The following is a 23789-nucleotide window of genomic DNA, read 5'->3' as shown; positions in this document are numbered from 1 at the left end:
GTTAGCTGAGGAGGTGATTATTCTGAATTATCCATCGCAACCATATGAATTATCCATCACAACCGAGTCTCGATCTCAACTGTCATTGGTCATTGTCTTTGATTTCAGAGTACAATTGAATAATTTATAGAGGTCATCTGCATATTCAGAGTTTACAGATGGACTACTTTTTTCCACATACTGACTGAAATATTTTATGGTGTCAAAGTCAATATCACGTTTATGTTTTTGGAATCAGAAAATGATGAAAAATAAGAGGAACGTAATTTTGGATCATTTTATAAAAAAATAATTGTAATTACAATTTTCAGATTTTTAATGACCAAAGTCATGAATTAATTTTTAAGCCTCCAAGCTGAAATGCAATACCAAAGTCTGGCCTTCGTCGAAAATTGCTTGGCCAAAATTTCAATCAATTTTATTAAAAAATGAGGGTGTGACAGTGCCGCCTCAACTTTTACAAAAAGCCGGATATGACGTCATCAAAGACATTTATCCAAAAAATGAAAAAAATATCTGGGGATATCATACCCAGGAACTCTCATAAAATTTCATAAAGATTGGTCCAGTAGTTTACTCTGAATCGCTCTACACACACACGCACAGACACACACACACACACACACACACACATACACACACACACATACACCACGACCCTCGTCTCGATTCCCCCTCTATGTTAAAACATTTAGTCAAAACTTGACTAAATGTAAAAAACACATTTCAGTAACGGCTCGACCCATTGTCTCGGTATTTTGACGGCATTGCGCTTAGTCAAAATACAATGTTTAATGCGGTAAACTCTCTCAGTGGGTTTTGAAGCCAAAAATAAAATTATTTGAACGATTTGTCTGGCTTGTTGTGGGTCTTATCTTGTCTGAGCATGTGCTCAAATAAACGTGTTGAAACAATACATACTGTACATAAGTGCAATAACTTATTTTGATTATGCCTGTATTGTGTGAAGTGTGTCATACGCCTGTACTTCTACATAATATTATAGGATGTTTGATGGGTTGTTGACAGACCAGCTTTTTTGTCGGTCTGACAACAAACCACCAAACAGCGTTTTTGTCATCTTTTTGGTAGTGAGAAAATAAGTGCACAATCAACACAGGGAGCCATGCTATGAAACACGAGTTCCGTTTTGATAACCACTGGCAATCAAAGCTGGCGTGTGAAAGCAACGTTCTATGTTTTTGAGTTCATAAAATGTTGGGATGAATATGTCAGGTTTGAGGATGCACAGTTCTGTAGGTTCATCTCGGTATTCCACCCCCTCGGCTTTCATTTGTAAATATTAAGCTTAGTGATCGAATGGAGAAGCTACGTTGGGTCAAAGGTCACAGAAGATTTGCTTCGTGCAGCGAAGGAAAGAATCGCGATCTTGTTTCCGACTCAGTGCCTCTTTGTTTTTCATTAGACCTGTCATTCTGCTTGCTCGGCTTTGTTAGATGTTTGCATATCTTGTTGCTATTTTCTTTGCTTTTATTATTATATTTGATTTGCGCTTCGTTTATCGATATAATGTCTTGTGCACGGGTCAAAATGTGTGTGTCAGGGGTCAATTGGTTTGACTTGAACTTGACGTTTGTGTTTCTCCGAACGTCTGTGTATCGAAACACAGATACACGCACTCCATGACTTTGTAAGAAGACAAAACATATCGCTAGGTTTCATTTGTTTGTGAAGAATGTATGACCTTTCATGAAGTAGTTTTGTTTTTTGTTTACTTTTGCCAGTTCGTTTTTGGAACTTTGCAAAGCAGTGTCGTGTCGTCTGTTAGGTCTGGGGAAAAGCCAATGAAAAGAGCCGAAGAATCCCCGAGCGTTTCTAATGGGTTTGCTTTTGATTATCCATGTATAACCTGCTTCCTGCAACTATGATAACCGGGGATTTATTGCATTGGGAACATGAGATTTATTTCCCAGGTGCTTGTGAATGAAAACTCGTAAGGAATGATGACAATGTTAGATATCGTTACAAGTCGGAGTTGGAACATTTATATTTGTAGACTGGCAAGTGTCCCATGCAACACACGAATTCAAGAGTACACTGAGGTCATATGCTATTAATGGGCCAACCACCACAATGACATCACGTTTCACTCAAAGGGGTGTGTTTTTCTGGAACTTAAGTCATTGTTATTGGGCCTATAAAAACATCGCCCGTGCGGTGATATTGCCACTACGAAACCGGTCACCGGTTTATTCAGGCATTACTTCAGACGACCATGTATAGGTGCATGTTTTCAGTGTTTCCGTATGCAGTACTGCTTCTCTACAACCTTGGTCGTGCTTCAGGTACGAAGTTATTGTATTGTTGATTTATGTAATCATTTCTCGTCTTTTGAGATACCTTCTTTTCCGTGTAAACGTCCTTGTAAATCACCAAAGATCATCCAGGCTTTTACATAGGATAACAGCATCCTTCTTCTTGGACATATACTGCAAATCTACATTCTTAACACTTCCTGCATTTGTTTTGCTGAATTAATTTCGCAGATTCGCATAGGTGTCATCTATAAAAACGATACAGCAAAAATACAAATTCAACTCTGCACTGGGAATACGTCTGCTATTGAGTTTTGGTGTGTGTGCAAGCGGAATTAAGCTCTCACACCCCCCTCCCCTGAACGGATCTGTGGTAGTTTATATTTTCGTTTGCAAAGAAAGGAAGGTACATGTACCTTAATTTATCAAATCATCTGTTAAAACCTTTCTTTCGTACTTCCAAATGACTTGTGTTTGTGTTTTCTTTTTCCTTTCCTGATTTTTTTCTGTGTTTTATCCCCTTTTCATTTTCCCTCTGTGTTGCTGTCAAGGAATACTGAGGTTGGTGACTTAGTGGTCTCGTATTGGCCCATAATCAAAATAATATAACACAAATGACCCTTTTGCTCTATATACAGAGATTCCAGGATTTATACAACTAACCAAACTACGACCTTTATACAATTCAATCACTATTCCGCCTTTCTTACAGAAACGAAAATAAGGTCACCTGAATATACCGAACTCCTGGTAATATGTAATATGTATGCAAACAGTAATAGGCAGTTGAAGGGAACACTTGCTTAAAGTTCAAGTGTTGCAGTTATTCTGCACAGTAATTTAACAACATACGAAGGAGAAATTTGAACACACTAAATTTCCATTCAGGTGCATGTCTAGGCCTTCTAGTCAGTCTGGATCACATTGAACATTGCAAAAAATGTAAATCTAAATTGAGTTTCATTCCTATATCCGAGGAAATTTTGTAAGCGATGTTTCTTATAAGTGGCTTCGACTGTACCGGAATCCTAACACTCATTCTTTGTTCTCTGCATCACTAACGCCAAAACCTTCATAAAGTGTCCCCAGGTTTCCTTGTTTCGGGCAGACTGTAGAGTTGTGTTCCTAGTGCCTGACAGACCCCCTTCAATGTGTCTGTAAGAAAGTCTAAGTCGTCTCTTTTCTGGTACGAAGAGAAGGTAGAGTGGTCAATTTCTTGCCGCAGATTTCAACTACACTGTCCATGACGCTTTTCACATGGTGGACATCGACACTCTCAGATAACAGCTGCAATATGCACAGAGTGGTGCCGGCGTTGAATGTTGTCCCATCCTCTTTTGTCGTCCCAAATTCGTTGGACTTCTCATCTCTATAAGCAGATCTTCAAGAAACTTGACACTCTCCAATGACTCATTCTTCTCTTGCTCGCCTTGCATTCTCAGAATTCTTTTTTTTTTAAATTGGTTTAATTTAAATTTGTGTAATGTTAAACTTGTGGGGTCCTGATTTGGCCTATATGGTCCGCTGGACACAAAAAGCAACAACTATCTAACTATTCTCAGAATCGGCTTCTTCTATTACTTGTTGCTGAAAAGACTCTACCAGAAGGATTTCTTAGCAATCGATTTTTTACAGTTCAACTTCAAAATCAATAACATAGTAAAGACAGTGCTTCAAGGAACTGAGTCATCTCTATTTTGTTGATGACTTTGCACTATGTGTGCGTGGTAAATCTCTGCACGGCAACTTTATTTGTGTATTAATAGGGTCCAAAAATGAGTACCAGCGAACGGCTTCGAATTCTCCACTAGCAAGACGTAAAATGTAAATAGAGAATACTACATGGCTTGCTGTGTCGTACCAGATTTACACGAGTTTTTTTATTTTTATATTGAACTGCGAGCGAAAGCGAGCTGTTCACTATTTGAAAAAGCAACGAGTGTAAATCTGGTACGACACAGCAAGCCATGTAGTATTCTGTTTATCCTACATACTGTACTCACGTGTATTTTACTGAAAATGTCCTGCAGTCGAGGCAGCTAACTTGAAGACGCTTGTTTTGGAACCTCGATCTCTTCTAAAGCCTCGTGCAATATATTACGTCAAAGCAAAGAAACGTCACTCTGAAAGTGTGGCGTGACGTGTTAGTTCTCAAAATTCATCGTAGGTAATTAGCGAGCGCAATTTTTTTGGTCTATAATGACGTTTGTCTCGGTGACTTTGGCATCAAAAGCAGTGGAAAAACAGGTCCCTGCCAGACTTTCTTGACATGACCTCATTTACATGATACACACACGTGTGGTTTGAACGATTATTATCTCACGGGTGTCTCTCTCACGTATGTAGGATAAATACAAATATGACATCAACAACAAGCATCCGGCTTATGGGGGTTGGGTGTCTTCAAACAAATTTTAAATAAAAAAATAAGTGAGCAAATGAAAAGATACATAATATGCAACAACAATCCGAGAGATGAACACAAAAATAGAATCCCAATTTAGTACTACTTACAATATTGGGGATAAGTATTCAGCAAGAGAGAGAGAGAGGTTAGGCCTATGTGTTTGTCTAATAATTATGTGCAAAGCGTCCAGTACGTCTAACATATTCCTGAACGGGTTTAACAGGTTTACTCTTCATTGAAGAGATTTGTTTACGCCTTCGCTACTCTTTACATGTACCTTTTCATGTTATACGATTAGTCATAGTACGATTTTGACGGTTATAAAACGCATTGGATATTCTGTGAAGTTGCCTCAACCAAAAGACGTCACAATTAAGCTTTCTTTCTTTCTTTACTTGGTGTTTAACGTCGTTTTCAACCATTCAAGGTTATATCGCGACGGACAATTAAGCTGGTTCTATTTCATACAAGTTACACACGAAAGTTCCTGTAAGCACATTTTGATTTGAATCACGCTTTGAAAGAGACTTTCCTCCTAATGCAAACAAAACGATTTCACGTTTATTCTATAGATATAGACGAACTTTTTCAGCATTCGTATATTGTATTTTCTCTTTTCAAACGGTACATTTTTCAGCACCCTGTCAATATACATAATATCTTGACATAAGCACAATCCTTAATCTTTGGTACTTGTGTGTAAGGTCTAAGTGGTCGATGTTGTAACCTTGAAAAGAATGTGTGTATTTGATTGCCCGAGTTATACGCTGTTCGTTGGGCTATCGTGGTAGCAGCAGGGATATAGGGGTTGAGATTTGTGCTCGCTTAAGCTGATAGGCAGCTTTGGGTTATTCGACATAATTATAGCGGCATCTTGATTTTTTCAAAGAAGTCCTGCTTCAGTCAGAAGTTTTAATGTCCCTGTATCAAGTCAGGCGCTTTCAAGATACCGTAATACAAGTTCTGCATTAAAACATGCCGCACGTCATTGGAATATAGTTGCCTGTGTTTTTAAAACATGTATTGACACAAACAGAAACGCGAGAAAAAAAAGATTAGGGCAAAGATGTGTGCCCAGTTGACAGAGGGTCCTAATATTTATCCTGTTCAAAGACGATTCAACAAATAATGTAACTGCTGCATTAGATGCCTTTTAGGTTGTATGTAAGTTGGGGCACGTTCGATGAATGGGAGGTTCACACGAGCACATCAGTGCAATACCTAGTGTCGTTGAATCCCAAGCTTTTATCATCGATGGAACCTCCGGGATGTTCCCCCGGACAAGATTTTTAACTTTTTAAAAGAGATCAAGATTTTTTACAAGATTTGAAGTACCAGAAGTGATAGTGATTAATTTTTAGAACCTTCTTTTACAGTGATAGATCTGAATGTAAATAGTCTAAAACGTAGAACTTGCCATGTGAAGTGAAAAAGAAAATAACTGCATCGGTCTCGAATAGCAGCTAGCATCTGCTGAAGGGACATTAAAACCCAAAAACCAAACCAACCATCGATGGAACCAGGAGAATTACGTAAAAGGTGGTAGGCGGCGGAGGGCCATGTGGTAAAGTTAGCGGCAACTGGGTCACTTTCAACACAATTCTGCTTCATGCATAATTTGTATTTTCCGTGTTTCAAAGCGTCAGACACTTTTAACATTCCCTTTTGAAGATACCGGGATAAAAATATGAGCAAGTAGTTGTTTTTTTGTGTGTAGATTTTGTTGTGATGCTAGTTATGTTGCAACCAATTATCGTTTTAGAAAGGCCATTCATTCCCAAGCATGCACCAACAAATTTTGATTTTACTGGAGGACTATGTTACAGTGGACCGGAGACCGCAAACATCTCCAAAAATCTCATTCACAAAAGCTCTGCCCCTGAACGTCTACAGAAAATAGTAACAGCTACAACCAAACTTTTTTTTGCCTGAAAACATATAATTCCTTTGTCGAGAATATTTATTTAGTCGAGGTGTCGTTCTTTTCAGGGGCCGCAATCGTCCTGTTTTGATGCCATCTTCTATACTATACTATGGGGGTCCTTTACGTCCTCACAAATACTAATATCTATTAGGGACATGAATATAGGTAATGTGTTAGGAGGGGGGAGAGGGAGGGAAGGAGCGAGGGAGGGGGGATGTCGGAGCGGGTAAGAGTGGTGATAAAAGTTTATTAAAAGATTTCGGTTCGTTTCTTCGTTTCTGTGTATATTGTCTTCAAAAGCGTTTTTGGGGTAGGGTTTGTTTTTTGTTTAAAAGAAAACGTTTATTTCGAAAAAGAATGCTTTTTAAAGAGATACAAATTTCAGATCCACTTTACAAAACCAAAGGTTAAAAAAGTTGATCCAGCTTTATACAGAGAGAAAATAAGAACCAGTATATACAGTACGCACGTCTTGTTATATTTACATTTTAAAAGGCTATGCCACAGTGACACAACGAACATTCATACACACAAATATGTAGGCAATAAATTAAATCACCAAAAGAATAGATGCTTTCACCAAAAGAATTGCTTAGTTAGCAAAAGATATTCCAACAAAACATCGGATGTTTCCACCCACAAAATAGATGCTTCTAGCAAAAAACCGATTGATTCTACCAAAAAAAGAAATGAGACTTGCAAAAGAATTCTCAACAAAAAACCGAATTATTTCAACAACAAAATAGCTACTGTCAGCAAAAAATATAAAGGTTAGTGTACTTTCAGAGACAAAATAGTGTCACTCCATATCATAATTGTACGTCCAAAGAAAGTTAAATGAAAATGATAAAATCAGTGTAAAGAGCAGTCAAGATCCGTGTGTTCACTGCCTGATAAGCGCTGGTCTCGACAGCTTTGGGCGCCCGCGCTTTCGCTTCTGACCAATTTAGTGGGGCTCGTATGTTGCAGACGCACTCATAAATCATTCACATCTTGCAACAAACATCATACTTTGTGGTATTGTTCCTTATAATTATTTAAGGGATTTCAGATACAGAGCCACTTCAGAAATCGTTTATTTTGTCTTTGATAGGGAATAAAAGGCTGCATCTACAGCAGACGAAATTCGTACCAAAAGCGCTCAGCAGTAAATATTCCCAACTCAGCAAATGTAAAATTCAATGGTTTACCATGCACCAGAAGTTGTCTGCTGATAACACACGCATGACATAAATACTCTTATGGGTATTTTTGTGTTTTGGTATTTAATTTGATCGTTTTTAGAATTTTATATATCCGCAGCATGAAAATTCAAGATGGCGGCCTCCGCAACATTGCGTGTTTTGATTTGAGCGAAAACAACGTTTCTGAAGGTAAGTTTTCAAGAATACGCATCCATTCACCAATGTCACATCATTTTACTGTTTAATTCTCCCCTGGGGTCTGTTATTCATCGGGTGAAGCGCTGAAATGCAGAGTAATCTTGCAATAGCTCATCAGCTGGATTGTGATGCTGATAGATCTAGATCTATCTGTTGATTACAAGTAAGGAAATCATGATCGCCACGCTGGTGATTTTAAACAGATTAAACGAACTTTGAATAAAAGGCGAGGAGAAAGAGATTGTTCATGGTATGATAAATGATTAGTCCTGCCTACGTTAAGGACTTCCATAAGGTGGGGAGGGGTAGAGTCAAAAACTGAGTGAGGGTAGGCCAGATAGTAGGATGACCAGCTGGAGATAAAAACACTCCACTCCCCATGTCTTTACAGTGTTGTGATCAAACTTTCAAAGACGGTAGGTAACAGACAAAAGCATACAGTGTATGCTAATCAAATGAGATAAGTGGTTTTGAAAAATGAAGAGGTACCGCTCTTTGAGTTTTACAATTTTGGTTTGTTGCTTGTTTCTCATCCTTTTGCTTATTTTAAGTTGACCGTGCATTGGTGTGAATTTTATTTTTACAGGATATAATATACAAGAGTTACACCACATGCCGGTTCCTGGGAACAAGCGTTCTGCATTTATTCCGGTGCCACAGAAGGGAGCCGATTTCACTAGTACTACTGTATCAAGGTTTGTTACCTAATACATCTTAACAGTAAGATTTTTTTATTTGTATTAATTGGAACATGTTTGCACATCATTTGTAAGCGACCTCTGTGAATTTGATGGGTTTAACGTACGAACCCTCACTATGGTCAACATTCTGTTAGCGACTGTTTGAAGCGAATAAATGTAGCGGTCAGAAAGATTCCAGAATCAGTTGGGTCACTGGAAACTGTGTTTGTTTATTTTTTAACCTGAAACAGTAAGAATTATACGAATTCATGAAATACAATTTTCTTTCATTTTGGTCTGTTGTGTGAAGACTTGCTAACCCGGCTTTGACCGACTCTCTGAGATAGTAAACATTATTCAAATACATTCAAATAAAAATGTCACTTTTCATTTTTTGTGTGAAGGGTACCCCAGGCTGATTTCCTGCACCATGGATGTAGAGGAGGCCAGACAGTCTGCTTCTCATTCCAGCTGTGTTGCGTTTTTTTCTGCTCGTGAAGTGCATCGCCACATTGCCAAAGCCATTGGCCAAGAGAAGTCACCCTGTCTGCCCATTTTGCATAGCCTTACAGGCTGTGACACTATGTCGTTCTTCAATGGTATTGGGGAATCAGAAGGCTTGGGAAGTATGGCAAGCATTTGAAGACGTCACTCAAACTTTCTTCAGGTTGTCTGCTCCTCTTTGTAAGCTGAGTACCACTGACAGGGCAGCACAAGAGCTTTTTGGTGTACATTTGTAGGACAAAACCAGCAACGTACTGGGTGTAAACAGTGCTAGACGGTACCTCTTCAGTAAATAGAGCTGCCAAATTGACCATAATCCCCTTACAAGTGAGGTGCTGCTGCAGGACATGAGATTGAGAAGAGCCATCTACTTATTAGACTTCCAAACTCTGTGGGCTGGCAGTTCAAGGCTGGAAAGTGGGAGTCATTCTGGACGAGCTTTCAAGAGGTATCCAGCGTGTGCCGAGAACTCATGAGGTGTGCCTGCAAGAAGAGCTGTACAACAAAACGCTGCAAATGCTGCTAAGAAGGACTGCAGAGCACAGCTCTCTGCAAATGTGCTTGCATGCCTGTGAAAACTGTCAGCATCTAAACTGTGCAAAAATATTATTGCACCCATTTTCATACCCCAACTCAAACTTTTATTCCTGTGTCATTTTATTCAAACTGTCTATGCCATTAAAGGCTCGCATCTTCGCTATCTGGCACATTTTTTTTTAACATCATCATTTACGCCGTCAAAATAAGGATACCCTTGACGTGACAAAGAGATGTGACAAAAACTTCGGGTACCTTTTAAAAAGCCGACGACAATTCCTGAGTCACAACTGGGTCACTGTTGTATACGAAGAGAAAGTCAACTTGATTATCCATCCAGAACAGGTTGTTTTATTTCGCCATCTTGCATATTTCTAGTGTTGTGCCATTGTACCTACTGATGTATGTGTCGATCTCACGGATGAGATGTTTATGTGTCAAATTTGAGGGATACCCAAGTCAACTAAAATCCATGTATTTTAGCAATGACCAAGTGGGTTGCGTTGAAACTTTCAGGAATGTGTGTCTACGCACGAGGCGTAGTTCAACCGTTTGAGTACACTTTCAAATCTTCACGAAATAATATTTTAAAAACTGCCACAGGTTTGTTGACTTACATCCCACATATTTTTGACTTCGCATGTATATATGACAGATGGTTGTTTCAAGTACTGCCAAAGTTTCTTTTGAGTATAGACACTTGCCGGAATGTGCTAGTTGTGTAAACACATGAGAACAAACAACGTTTTCGAAATACAGCGATTATGAATTTTAGTCGACTTTTGAGTTGATACATTACATTTTTATCAGTTTTATTTTGGGGGTACCCTTATTTGGGCGGCGGTCAAATAACCCATGTAAAGGCCACCTTTTATCTTAAAAGTGTTCCAGTTAGCCAAGTTGAGTGCCCTCAATAGCATACATTGAATATAACAGCACAGGAATGAATGTTTTCGTTTTGGTATGAAAATTGGTGCAATATATTTATTTTTGCACAGTTTAGGTAATCCACAAATTCTTCAACCCTGCCACCCACACCGTCCAATCATTCTCTGCACCAATAATACATGTATTGGTTTGTTTAAAAATGTGTTTGTGTTAGTTTCTATTGCAAGAGAATGTCTTGTAGCATCAAAAATGCCTAAATACCCTTTTAATGGCGGCCATTTTGAAAATTGTAAAAAAACTACTGATTTCTTAATTTTTTCACGGTGGCTCTGTATCAGGTTTTGTTAAGCAAAAGCAAATGTCCATTTACGCCAAATTTGCTGTTAATCACATGAAGTGAAATATGCCTAACATACCCAACCGTTTACACTGGCGGCCATTTTGAAATTTTTTTTAAAAACTACCCATTTTTTTATTTTTTGCGATGGCTCTGTATCAGGTTTTGTTAAGCACATAAAACTCTTCATATTTGCTTAATTTGGTGTTTGTTGCATGATTTGAATGATTTTGCAACATAGGAGCCCCACTAATTGGTATGGTCTTGGCCTGGGCAGGGGGGGTTGGTCACCTCCAGACGAATCTCCATGCCCATGGAATGATGACACACGTAGCACTTGAGGAACTCCGGACAGTTGCAGAAAAACTGATTGTTTTCGTCGATCGTAATCTTCCACACCGACCTCCGACATGTGGCATACTCCTCGAAGTCAGCCCAGAACGATGATTCAACCTTTTCTTCGGTGAATTCTCGGTCTTTGGTCCACTGCTTTCCAATTCCCCGTCGTCTTGTAGCTGGTGGCTCACTGTCAGACTCCGACGTATCATTATCAAATCTCACTGGATCGATCCTCTCAAAATCCATCTCTCCACCTTCAAACTCCATTTTCAACTGACAGAATCTGTGTCCTTGCTTGATTCAGCTGAATTTGTGATCACAAATCACCTCTGCTTAAGCGAAATCAGTGAGTCAAAACAATGACCACCACTCACACTGTGTTTCACTGTGTTGGAGAATGACTATCCATTTCTTTTGTTGAAACTATATTTTCTTTTGCCTGAAGTAGTCAATCTTTTGCCTGATTATATTTTCTTTTGCCTGAGTATATTTGCTTTTGCCAGTTTATTTTATTTTTTGTTCAGACAGCAATTCTTTTGGCGGATCAATTTTTTTTTGTACTTTAATTCTTTGTCACTCAAGCCATCTTTTCTTTTGGTGAAAGCATCTATTTTTTTGGTAGAACCATTTCTTCTTTTGGTTCATTAAACGGGTGCCAAATATGTATATCTACATTTACTGGCAAGCCAGGCACTCCGCCTACGCCCCGGCCGTCAGCCAATGGCGCAGCTGGCATGGGTGCCTGTGCCAGGAATAACTTAAAAGCTCGGCGAGGCACCGAGTACATATATCACGGACATCTAAAAGTACTTTTAGGGTAAAAGGGTTGGTTTTTGAAAGGTGTATTTATTAGGTAAGAAGGTTTGTTTTATTTAAAAGTGGTGGCCTGCCATTTTATAACCCTTGGCTAGGTATGGATGGGGGGGGTAAGGCCTCATCGGTGGTGTCGTGGTAGCACCTGGTTTGTCAGTTTTTAGCCATGACAAGGGCCTAGTAATAACAATTGCGTTTTAGTTTTAAAAACAACAGGATATGTCAGAGTTGTAGATTGCTTTTGTGAAGAACGAGACATGGTCGAGGCCGTGTTTATCGTCCGGGTTAAAGAGTTGAATTGGCAGAAGGTTATATTTGTCCATATAATCATACAGGGTTGCAAAGCGGGTTAAGTTTGAAGTACATTTTACGAAGGTGCATGTGCTCTATGGTAATTTCGCTGCCACAGTCGCAGTTTCTTTTGAAAACGGAACAATTGAGGCCTTTGGTACGGGCCCTTCTTAGAATGCGTAATAGGGCTGGAGGGAGTTTAGGAAAGAAGCCCCCTTTGATGTATTTCATGGGGTCGTTCTTGTGTGTGCTGTTTAGTTTTGTAAGTAAAAATGCGTTTAGGAAGCTATGGTATTCTGAGATGGAGTAGCCAATATTAATTTCGGTTGAGGAGGAAAGGGCAGCCTTCTTAGCTGCAGTGTCGGCGAGATCATTTCCTCTTAGGTTAGTATGCGAGGGAATCCATATTGGGTCTAGGGCCGTGCCTTGTAAGATTACTTGATTGCATAAAAATAAAATTTCTTGTTGCATATTTGATCTGTTTTTTGTCCCATTTTCTAGGGCTTCTAGGGAAGATTTGGAATCTGTACAGATTACCACTCCTGCGGGTGAGACTGGCATATCGTTAATAAATGAAACTGCCATAAAGATAGCATATAGTTCTGCTGAGAAAATTGAAATGCCTTTATTTAATTTATAACACTTTTCGATTTTTACTTCTGGGATTACAAAGGCACAGCCCACTCTGCCGTCTGGCAGCTTCGACCCGTCTCTGTATACTTTTAAAAAGTGGCTATATTTCTTGTTTATTGTTTCTTTTGCCAGTGTGGCCAAATACAAGTGATCGGTTTTTTTGAGATTATATTTACTTTTGGAGATGATGTTGGGGGGTTCTAATAACCACGGCGGGTATATTGGGGCCAAGATAAGTTCAATGTCTTTTATCTGCTTGTTTATGTTGTCGAGGAGATTTTCTGCATAATGTTTAATTGGAAGGGCTTTCTCATGGAGTTGAGGGGTATAACGATTGTTGAAGGTTTTCGTTTTATAATCGTTGATTAGATCGTTTATGGTCTGTGCTACACTATTTGGGGATCTTTGCTGTCTGATAAAATATTGGGTTGTCCGCAGTAGACGTTCCTCGTCGAGGGTGAGCCAGCCCACTTCTCTGTAGGTAGCTTTCACAGAGGCCCATCTTGGTACATCTAATGCTATTTTCAAGGCCCTTACTTCGGTTGTTTGCAGTTTTTTGAGGATGGTTTTAGACGCTGAAAAGAAGGATTCCTGTCCGTAGGCGAGACGCGAGCGGACAAGGACTCCCACCACCAGCGTCAGACTTTTTTGGCTGTTTGCCCACGGTTTAGTTTTGAGGAACCTGATTACATTTATTGCCTTCAAGGCTTTTTGTATTAAATTATTCATGTGGGGGGTCCATATTAGTCTATCGTGGATGGTTACACCCAGGAATTTTACTGTTGTACTGGGCTTTATGACTTGGTTATTTATTTTGATGGAGCACACCCTCTTAAAGACCTTTCTTCTGGATACTACCAGGAAGACTGTCTTTTCTGGTGAGAGTTCAAACCCATTTTCCACCATATACTGACACAGATTGTTTACTGCATTTTGGTATGATGTCATATCGACGCCAGCTTTTCCTTGTCTACTAGGACTTTTGGAGTCTAGCAGTGCGAGGTCGTCTGCGTAAAGCAGGACGGTAGCCCCGCCCACGTTTACTGTGTTTATATCATATAACATGATGGAAAAAAAGTGTCGGGGCGACGATTGAGCATTGTGGCACACCCATGTCTAGGACGTGTTTCTCAGAGATAGCTGAGCCCACTTTAACATTAATGGTTCTGTTCGAAATAAAGGCCTTAACAAAGTGCAGGGTGCGGCCTGTCATGCCAAGACGTTGTAATTTGTCTAGTAATTTAGCGTGCCACACGGTATCAAAAGCTTTCTTTACGTCATAAAAGGTGCCTAGTAGGGTGTCTTTTGGGTGAGCTAATGTTTTTTTAATACGTTCTTTAACGTTAACAAAATGGTCTTGGCACGAGCGGTTTTTCCTGAATCCCGCCTGGCACGTTGGTATGATATTATTTTTTTCCAGGTAAAAGTCGACTCTGGCCTTCACCAATCGTTCGTAGACCTTACCTAGGTGAGGGGTAAGGGCTATGGGCCGATAACTGTCGGGTAGGGATTTGGGTTTGTTTGGTTTGGGAATACCAATCACTTGGGCTTCTTTTCAGGCTGTTGGTAATTCTTGGTTTTCCCAGCAGTCGTTATAAAAACGTAATAATATATTCAAAATTGAGGGTGGAAGGCGGCGTATTAATGTATATGAGATGGGGTCAGCTCCTGTTGCCTTTTTCACTTTTTTAATCCGCTTAATACATTTAACTAACTCTTTCATTTTAAAAACGCTGTTTGTGACATTGTCATTATTTTCATCTAACTTCGGAAAGTGGTTTTCAGCGTCTGTGCGCAGCTTTAGTCTTTCTTCGGATAGGTTTTTGGACTGGCTGGCCTTTGCGAAGACTTCTGCCAGCGCATCTGCCTTTTCTTTATTATTCTTTGTGAGAATATTATTTACAATGAGTGGTCTTTCGCCATCTTCTAAAGGTTAATTCAATAACAAACAAGAACGCTGAAACGTCAAAACAAGTCGAAATGTTGGGACTGCTGCCGGAAGGAGACCGTAATATATGGTTGCATCACTGTCAGAAAAAATCGTCTGCTCCAGCGAGCGCCGAAACCACGTTGATTATCACGTGACACTTTTGCCATATTTAGAGTTGTTTGCACAGTAAATACAGCCGTGAAAAATAGCTCGCTTGAAACTGTCTTACATATCAATTCCTTTGTAATTTTAAAAATTACACAACACCATGAAAAATCATTATCGACGATCGCGAATCTGCTTATATCCATAACACATTACGAAAAGATCTAAATATGTAAAAAAATCGATTTCCTCGCCAGACAAGGAAAACCAAGGCATCCTGTCAGGGATAGAATGAGCCGAACTCATTTTGACCTGAGGTCAGGATGACGCTGGTTGATGTTTTGCTGAATTTATTTCGTAGGTTGACAAAGGTGTCACTAATTACATCGATACAGCAAACATACAAATTCAACTCTGCACTGGCAGTTCGTCTGCTATTGACTGTGAGTATGTGTGCAAGCGGAACAAAGCTGTGTGTCCCTTGACGGATCTGTGGTACTTTACAGTTTTGTTTGCACACAAAGGAAGGTACCTTTGTTTTGTTAGTGTATCTGATTTTAGAACCGGCACGGTTGGCCTAAAGTGGTAAGGCGTCCGCCCCGTGATCGGGAGGTCGTGGGTTCGAACCCCGGCCGGGTCATACCTAAGACTTTAAAATTGGCAATCTAGTGGCTGCTCCGCCTGGCGTCTGGCATTATGGGGTTAGTGCTAGGACTGATTGGTCCGGTGTCAGAATAATGTGACTGGGTGAGACATGAAGCCTGTGCTGCGACTTCTGTCTTGTGTGTGGCGCACGTTATATGTCAAAGCAGCACCGCCCTGATATGGCCCTTCGTGGTCGGCTGGGCGTTAAGCAAACAAACAAACAAAAAATCTGATTTTAGAAGAGGTTTAACTTTTTTAATTCATCTGAATGCCTTCTGTCCGTGTTTTCTTTTACCTTTTCTTATATATTTGTGTGTCTTTTCCTCTTTGTTGCAATCGCAATTATTTTATATTTACGTACATATCGTTTGCTTGTTATTCTTTTTACATTTAGTCAAGTTTTGACTAAATGTTTTAACATAGAGGGGGAATCGAGACGAGGGTCGTGGTGTATGTGTGTGTGTGTGTGTGTATAGATCAGTTCCCAGAAAACTTTTGGACCGATCTTCATAAAACTTCACATGAGAGTTCCTGGGTAGGATATCCCCAGACCATTTTTTTTCTTTTTCCCGATAAATGTCTTCGATGACGTCATATCCGGCATTTAGTGAAACTTGAGGCGGCACTGTCACGCCCTCATATTTGAACCAAATTGGTTGAAAGTTTGGTCAAGTAATCTTCGACGAAGCCCGGACTATGGTATTGCATTTCAAAGTGGAGGCTTAAAAAACAATTAATGAGTTGGCTCATTAAAGTTGTCATTAAAATGAAATTGTCGCAAACAGATTCAAAATTTATTGCATCGTATCCTTCATCAAATTCTGAATCTAAAAATATATACATATGTTATGTTTACTTTTAAAATGTGATCACAATTAACGAAAATAGGTTAATTAGTGCTACGATTAAAATGTAAGAAATCGATCCAAAAATGATTTGATCTTATTCTTAATTATTTCCTGATTCAAAAAACATATAGATATAATATGTTTTATTCAAAACAAGCTGAGAAAGTTAAAAAGAATACAGAAAAGCGCGCTTTCCTGCTTACCGCAGTACGCTATTGCGCTATTCTGCCTCGTCAATTTCACTTCGTGTTGCACGGGAAAACTGCCGCGGGGATTGACGAAGCTGTTTTGTCTCGGTAAAAAAAAATGCAGTGCGTTCAGTTTTATTCTGTGATTTCAACAGCTTGACAAAACGTAGTAATTTCGCCTTACGCGACTTGTTTTCTTTTCGTTTTTGCTAGTCAGCAGACATCGGACAGCTTTCATTCTTTATACATTACCTTTTGGGTTTTTTGGAAACCCAAAAAAACATGTTTCTCGTTTCATAATGTTCCAGCAAAACCAGCAGTAAAGCAAGGTCAAGGCTTCCAATCCAGACCTGGATCCCAGTTTTCCACCCTGGCTCTTGACGTTAACCTTGACGGGAGCATTGTTCACCTTGACCTGGATCAAGATTTGGATCAGGATACCCACATTCCGCTCTACGAGCTGTACACTGACGACCGAGGGAAAGCACAAGCTAGGAAAATGTTGACAGAAACAGTAAGCCAGTTTTGATTTGCCTATGATAATGATCACACTGGTATTAAAAAGATATCGCAAGCATTAGTCATTGAGTAAAATATTTTTCTGGTGCACAATTAGACTTTTTACCGCTGGCGGAAAGCAGCGATAAACCGATGAAACGAGAAGCAAAACGGACCAAGACATTAAAGGTAATATACATATTAAAGACACAGTACCGGCACGGTTGGCCTAGTGGTAAGGCGTCCGCCCCGTGATCGGGAGGTCGTGGGTTCGAACCCCGGCCGGGTCATACCTAAGACTTTAAAATTGGCAATCTAGTGGCTGCTCCGCCTGGCGTCTGGCATTATGGGGTTAGTGCTAGGACTGGTTGGTCCGGTGTCAGAATAATGTGACTGGGTGAGATATGAAGCCTGTGCTGCGACTTCTGTCTTGTGTGTGGCGCACGTTATATGTCAAAGCAGCACCGCCCTGATATGGCCCTTCGTGGTCGGCTGGGCGTTAAGCAAACAAACAAACAAAAAAGACACAGTCAAACCAACGTTTCGTGTCGTTTCAGTAATTTCAGTTGTTGTTTTTGTAGTTGTTACAGTTTGTTTGTTTGTTTATTTGTTTAGTTCATTTGTTTGTCTTTGGTTTTGTTATCAAACAGGTTTATGCTGTTTTTGTTCATCTTTATACATTATTCCTTTCACTGTGCTGTTTTGATCAGCTTTTGGTATCAACTCACCACGATGCGCATCGTGAACTTATTATGTCCATGCTGGGTCAGGGTTTGTTTTTGGTTTCTTTCGATTTTCTTTCAGCTATCGAAAGCTTAACCCGTATTGTAAACATTATCTTATCTCTTCTCATGTTGTGCAGAGAAACTCGTTTTCACAGTGAATGTCTTGGTTTTTCAAATCCGTGGAGATATGAAAATAATCGTGGCTTTGAATTTCATCACATTAAAGAGATAATACCAATGAAAAAAGGGCCTCAGATTGCTTCTTAAGCTAGACTTATACCGTATTATTCTGCGTTACAAATAATGCTACCGCGCAGGACTGCCTTCACTTTGCAAAAGGAAGTGTTTAAATTGCTTACATTAAATGTTGTAGAACACGCAAAGAAAGAGCACTCTTTGTGTTGCTTAGTTTCGGTTATTTCCACTGAGTTCCATTCATACTCAGCGAGATGGCTTTGGCGCTTTGCCGAATAGAGCGTTTGTATTATCTAACAGTTTACATTTCATCTCTTCGTTTTAACATAGACAGAGATTCGAGACGAGGGTCGTGGTGTGTGTGTGTGTGTGTGTGTGTGTGTGTGTGTGTGTGTGTGTGTGTGTGTGTGTGTGTGTGTGTGTGTGTGTGTGTGTGTGTGTGTGTGTGTGTGTAGAGCGATTCAGAGAAAACTACTGGACCGATTTTCATGAAACTTGACATGAGAGTTCCTGGGTATAATATCCCAAGACGGTTGTTTTCATTTTTTCGATAAATGTCTTTGATGACGTCATATCCGGCTTTTAGTGATAGTTGAGGCGGAACTGTCACGCCCTCATTTTTTTAACCAAATAAAATGACATTTTGGTCAAGCAGTGTTTGATTCAGTCCGGACTGTGGGATTGCATTTCAGCTCAGAAGCTTAAAAATTAGTTAACTAGTTTGCTCATTAAAGTTGTCATTAAAACGGAATTTTTACTTACAGTTTTCTTCATCTTCTCTTGAATTCAAAGATATATAGATATGTTATGTTTAATTTAAAAACGCGCTCAGAATTAAAGAAAATAGGTTGAGTTTAATGTTCGCATGCTTCGCGGTATGGGTTAGCCGAGACTACCTGAATGTAGTCTCGCCGATGACTGGTTTTTGGAGTTGATCTTTTAGTTAGATGCCTACAGATTTGACTAAATGTGTTTTATATCGCTTCACGCGACTTGTTTATCTCTTTTTGATGCAGGGAAATAACTCTGCAACCCTTCTCATTTCCATTTATTATAATGTAGAATTCTCTTGCAGAGTGTGAGCTTCTACCAAAACCAGCAGCATGACTCTACGTTCGGGATTGTCAGCAAGAGAAACAGGAATGGAACTGTGTCAACTACCATGGTATGTGTGTGTAAGGTTGATTTCAAACCAGTCTGTAAGAACTTGTCTCACGTACACTATCGTTGGATCACAGCTCGAAAACAGACTTTGGATTGGCATGGGGAGAACTGGCACACAATGTGTGTTTGTGTGCGTTCGTGCATGCGTGTGTGTGTGTGTGTGTGTGCACGAACGCATTTCAATTCTAATAATAAGGATACTTTTATGGCGCAAATCCTGAAATAGTTCTAAGCGCTTCCCAAAATCATACACACATACATAAGTCTGTACACATTGCTAAATACAATAGTAATACACATCGAAGTAAACTTATACAATTTATAACATGTTCAACACACAACACGCATACATGAATTTCCCAATACAAAGCACAACATTATTTTACATTAATAGCTCAACCACTATCACATAAACTCACACACAGACACACACACACTTACATACACGATTTCCAAAATAAATAGCACAGCTGAGCGACACACACACAAACACACATAACCCCCCACAAACACACGAATTCCAAAATGAATAGCATAAAAAATAAATAAAAGGATTCATTATACATATAACTCCACTACTATCGATTAGACACACACACGCGCACGCACGCATTTCACAGAATAACGAAGCACACAAGTACAGACAAAATACAATCAATCAATCAATTAGTTAATCCAATGCAATTATAGGTGTACTTCGCTCTGGTTTTATTTTCATGATTTTTATTTGCATTTTTCCAGCAAGGATTTATCATCAGGGGAGAAAAACTTTACGAAGCGAGGAGCAAATCCCACGAAGAATCGGCAGGGGAGGCATCTCAGGTCAAAAACAACAGTTTGCTGTTTGACCTTGACCTTCAAGAAGTCACACAACCACAGCAGCAAATAGATGTCGATTACGAAAGTGAGTAGACTGCTGTTCAGTGTAACTAATGTATATTTTACACACACACACACACACACACACACACACACACACACACACACACACACACACACACACACACACACACACACACACACACACACACACATACACATACACACACACACACACTTTTCCATTCGCAAGTTATTTGACGATTATTATTTTTAGGTGCAGAACCTTCTGTCAGGGGAACGACAGTCGAAGATGGCTCTTATATTCACGGACTACGTCAGAAAAGGCAGACGGTAACTCAGGATGTTACCATTGATGTTGTTGCCGTTGTTGACTATGGTATCTACTTCAAGTAAGTGGCGTCATACATATATTGCAGGTGCGCACAATGACTCTCCTTGTCACAACAGGTCCATAGGAGTTGCCCCTCTTGCTTTCACTAATATGGGCTTGGACACCTGTGACACTTGGACAGATGTCATTATCATGATTGTGATAAATATGGAGAATAATTATCTCAGTTATTTTATATTTTTATGCTATATTAATATTAAGATTTACTTCCATTTGCTAATTCCGTTTTTTCCTGTTTTTTTAGTTTGATTTTGTGTTTACATTCTTCTTAATTGAACAAACACAAAAATGCTAATTTGCATTAGAATAAATCTGACTGGCATGCTGAGTCTTATGTCATATTGAAGTATAGGTTGCTTTTAAAGTGTTTGGTGATGGCCGATTCACTGGTCTAAAATACACCTTTAAGGAGGCAATGTTGACCCGCCATCCAATGTACTGTTTTTAATTTTTGCTGAGTTTTTATCGCAGTTCATTAGCTCCAATAAGGCTTGATGATTATAACTTAACACAGAACAAACACCCAGCCTCAAATGAAATCTATTCGCGGGAAAAGTAAAGTACTAATCTTCGCAACAAATTATTGCGAACTATTCCTTTTCATTGCACATTTCAAAGGCGCATTTTGTTCAGTAAAATTGTTTTAATTTAAATATGTGTAATGTTAAACTTGTGGGGTCCTGATTTGGTCTATATGGTCCGCTGGACCCAAAAAAGCAACAACTAACTAACTAATTATCCCTGTTCAGTGTTGATTCCTGATGTTATCTTTTTCCTTGAGCCTTGGGAAGGTCTTTCTTTCTTTCTTTATTTGGTGTTTAACGTCGTTTTCAACCATCAAGGTTATATCGCGACGGGGAAAGGGGGGAGATGGGACTTGGGAAGGTCGTGCGGCATCGTTCAAGGTAAACAAATATAGTGAAGTTAATGCGTTGCACACACACATATTTGCCCTTCCGTGATGTTTTTACTTTATATGATTAAAACAGGTGGTACAACAACAGCAATGAGACCTCAGAAGATGAGAAGAAACAAGATGCACTGGATTTTATCTACCAGTTCCATGCTTTCGTTTTTAATGGGGTATGTTTGTTTGTTTGTTTGTATGCTTAACGCCCAGCCGACCACGAAGGGCCATATCAGGGCGGTGCTGCTTTGACATTTAACGTGCGCCACACACAAGACAGAAGTCGCAGCACAGGCTTCATGTCTCACCCAGTCACATTATTCTGACACCGGACCAACCAGTCCTAGCACTAACCCCATAATGCCAGACGCAGGGCGGAGCAGCCACTAGATTGCCAATTATAAAGTCTTAGGTATGACCCGGCCGGGGTTCGAACCCACGACCTCCCGATCACGGGGCGGACGCCTTACCACTAGGCCAACCGTGCAATGGGGTATGTCAACTTATAAGTTTTAAACTTAATGATTCCCCTAAACCCACCTGGAGCATTTAATATGGTTGCTATTGTACAAACAATCCCAGATTAGTGTAAACCGAAAACCCACAATGACAAAAACTGAGTTCCTCTTTTAAAACGTAGACCATCATACCTAGTCCGAAGAAGCGATAGATAATTTATCAACATATATACTCTTTTCAGTGTCTGAGTTTTGCATTTTCAGAAGTGGTGTAGTAAGATTTGATATGTAATATTTTTCACATAGTCGGGAATTACCTCTGTCAAATACTCTTAACTTGAGAAGTTTTTGGTCATATATAAAACTAGAGGAATGACCGGCTTCGCCGGGTGGATCGCGAGACAGAGTAGCGGTTCGCCGGCTTAGAGCACGTGTTGAACATTTTCATCCACCAGTTTGTGCCCGGGGTCCACCTGAATATGCCCACCAAATTTGATGCAGAATATTTACGATATCACAAACAGAACTCTACAATCCACAGGTGTTGCATTGCGAGCTATAAATAACTCACAACTTCTAAGGCGAACAACTCTGCAGAGTCTGCTGTGAAGGGCGACGGTAGTCTCCCTGTCACACCCGCCCCCGCCCCCATGGACCCGCCAAGCTTAGGTCCCTCCCATATTCGTGGAATGGGAACAGCACGAAAATGATTCAGTGGCCATAATGTCATTCCTGAACATATCATGTCGAGTCCCATCCCTGTCGACGACGCCGAATGTAACCGAGTGCCGAAACACCACAATCACCTTTGGAGGCGAAGTCCACTCAAACAGGATTGAGAAATTTAGAGCTTATCTCTAAGCCCTTTCAAAACTGTTATGGCTTCTCAAAGGAAGGCCTGAACATACTGACACACCAAAGCCGCCAGACCTTATATATATATATATAAATATATAGAGATAGATGACAGTGTATTTTTCGCGTGGCTATACATTGATTCGACCTTTGCACTTTTACAGTGAGGACAACTTACGGGTGCAAGGAAAGCGTTCTGGACAGTGCAGTGACCTTCTAATAGTAACGGAACGGGAATATCTGAAGCTGATTGTCACCACACGAAGGAAGGGAGATAAACGCTCCAAACACTGGAGAAGATAAGGAAGAGTTACTGGGAATGGATCCAGAGAAAAACCAAAATCGGTTCAGCGCTGCGCGCAGAGAGCACGTGTTGAAATATCTCATCGACCAGGTTGTGTCCGGGGTGTACCTGAATATGGCCACCAAATTTGAAACAGATCCATCGAGAACTTTGGCCGTGCATCGTGAAAACACACACACACACACACACACACACACACACACACACACACACACACACACACACACACACACACACAAACAAACAGACACAAGTCGTATATATATATAGATATAGTTACCCACACGTGTGTAGTTGTGAGCGTTTCTTTTACATTCAAGTTTTGACTAAGTTTATTATGGTAGACTTGAAATATAAACGAGAACAGTAGCAAATGTGTGTGTGTCGTGAACATTTATTTATAGAATACCTTCATGAAATTTTACGTATGCATTTTGCGAGATGATATCCACACGGGTTTCTCTCTAAATTGTTTCGATATATTATTTTATGACGTCATATCTGGGTGCTAAACAAAGTTGAAACGGCACTGTGACGACCCAATTCTTCAATCAAATTGTTTGCAATTTCTGCCAAACGGTCCTTTGCCTCACGAGACTGCATTTAATCTAAGAAGCTTGACACTTGATTAATAAATGTGTTCATAAAAATTGTATTCAAAATTGAAATGTTAACCAGGTTTGCATTGTATTCTCCCTCGTGTCCTGGATCCAAAAATATAT

General features: G+C 39.8%; 1 protein-coding gene across 2 annotated transcripts in view; it reads left to right on the top strand.

Moving 5' to 3' along the window:
• The first annotated feature begins 2160 nt into the window (after positions 1–2160).
• The window catches only part of LOC138976682 (metalloprotease mig-17-like), a 64114-nt gene continuing 42485 nt past the window's right edge, over positions 2161–23789 (top strand). For both annotated transcript variants that reach the window (XM_070349558.1, XM_070349557.1), the window contains exons 1-6: positions 2161–2306; positions 17036–17241; positions 19221–19310; positions 20051–20213; positions 20406–20541; positions 21533–21626. In XM_070349558.1, coding sequence (XP_070205659.1) covers positions 2237–2306; positions 17036–17241; positions 19221–19310; positions 20051–20213; positions 20406–20541; positions 21533–21626 — 759 coding nt within the window. In that variant the 5' untranslated portion in view covers positions 2161–2236. The remainder of the gene's footprint in view (positions 2307–17035; positions 17242–19220; positions 19311–20050; positions 20214–20405; positions 20542–21532; positions 21627–23789) is intronic.

This window comes from Littorina saxatilis, linkage group LG9 (genome assembly GCF_037325665.1).
Source record: "Littorina saxatilis isolate snail1 linkage group LG9, US_GU_Lsax_2.0, whole genome shotgun sequence".
NCBI lineage: Eukaryota > Metazoa > Mollusca > Gastropoda > Littorinimorpha > Littorinidae > Littorina > Littorina saxatilis.
Note: the sequence above shows the minus strand (reverse complement) of the source record. Positions and strands in the feature narration are given on the sequence as shown.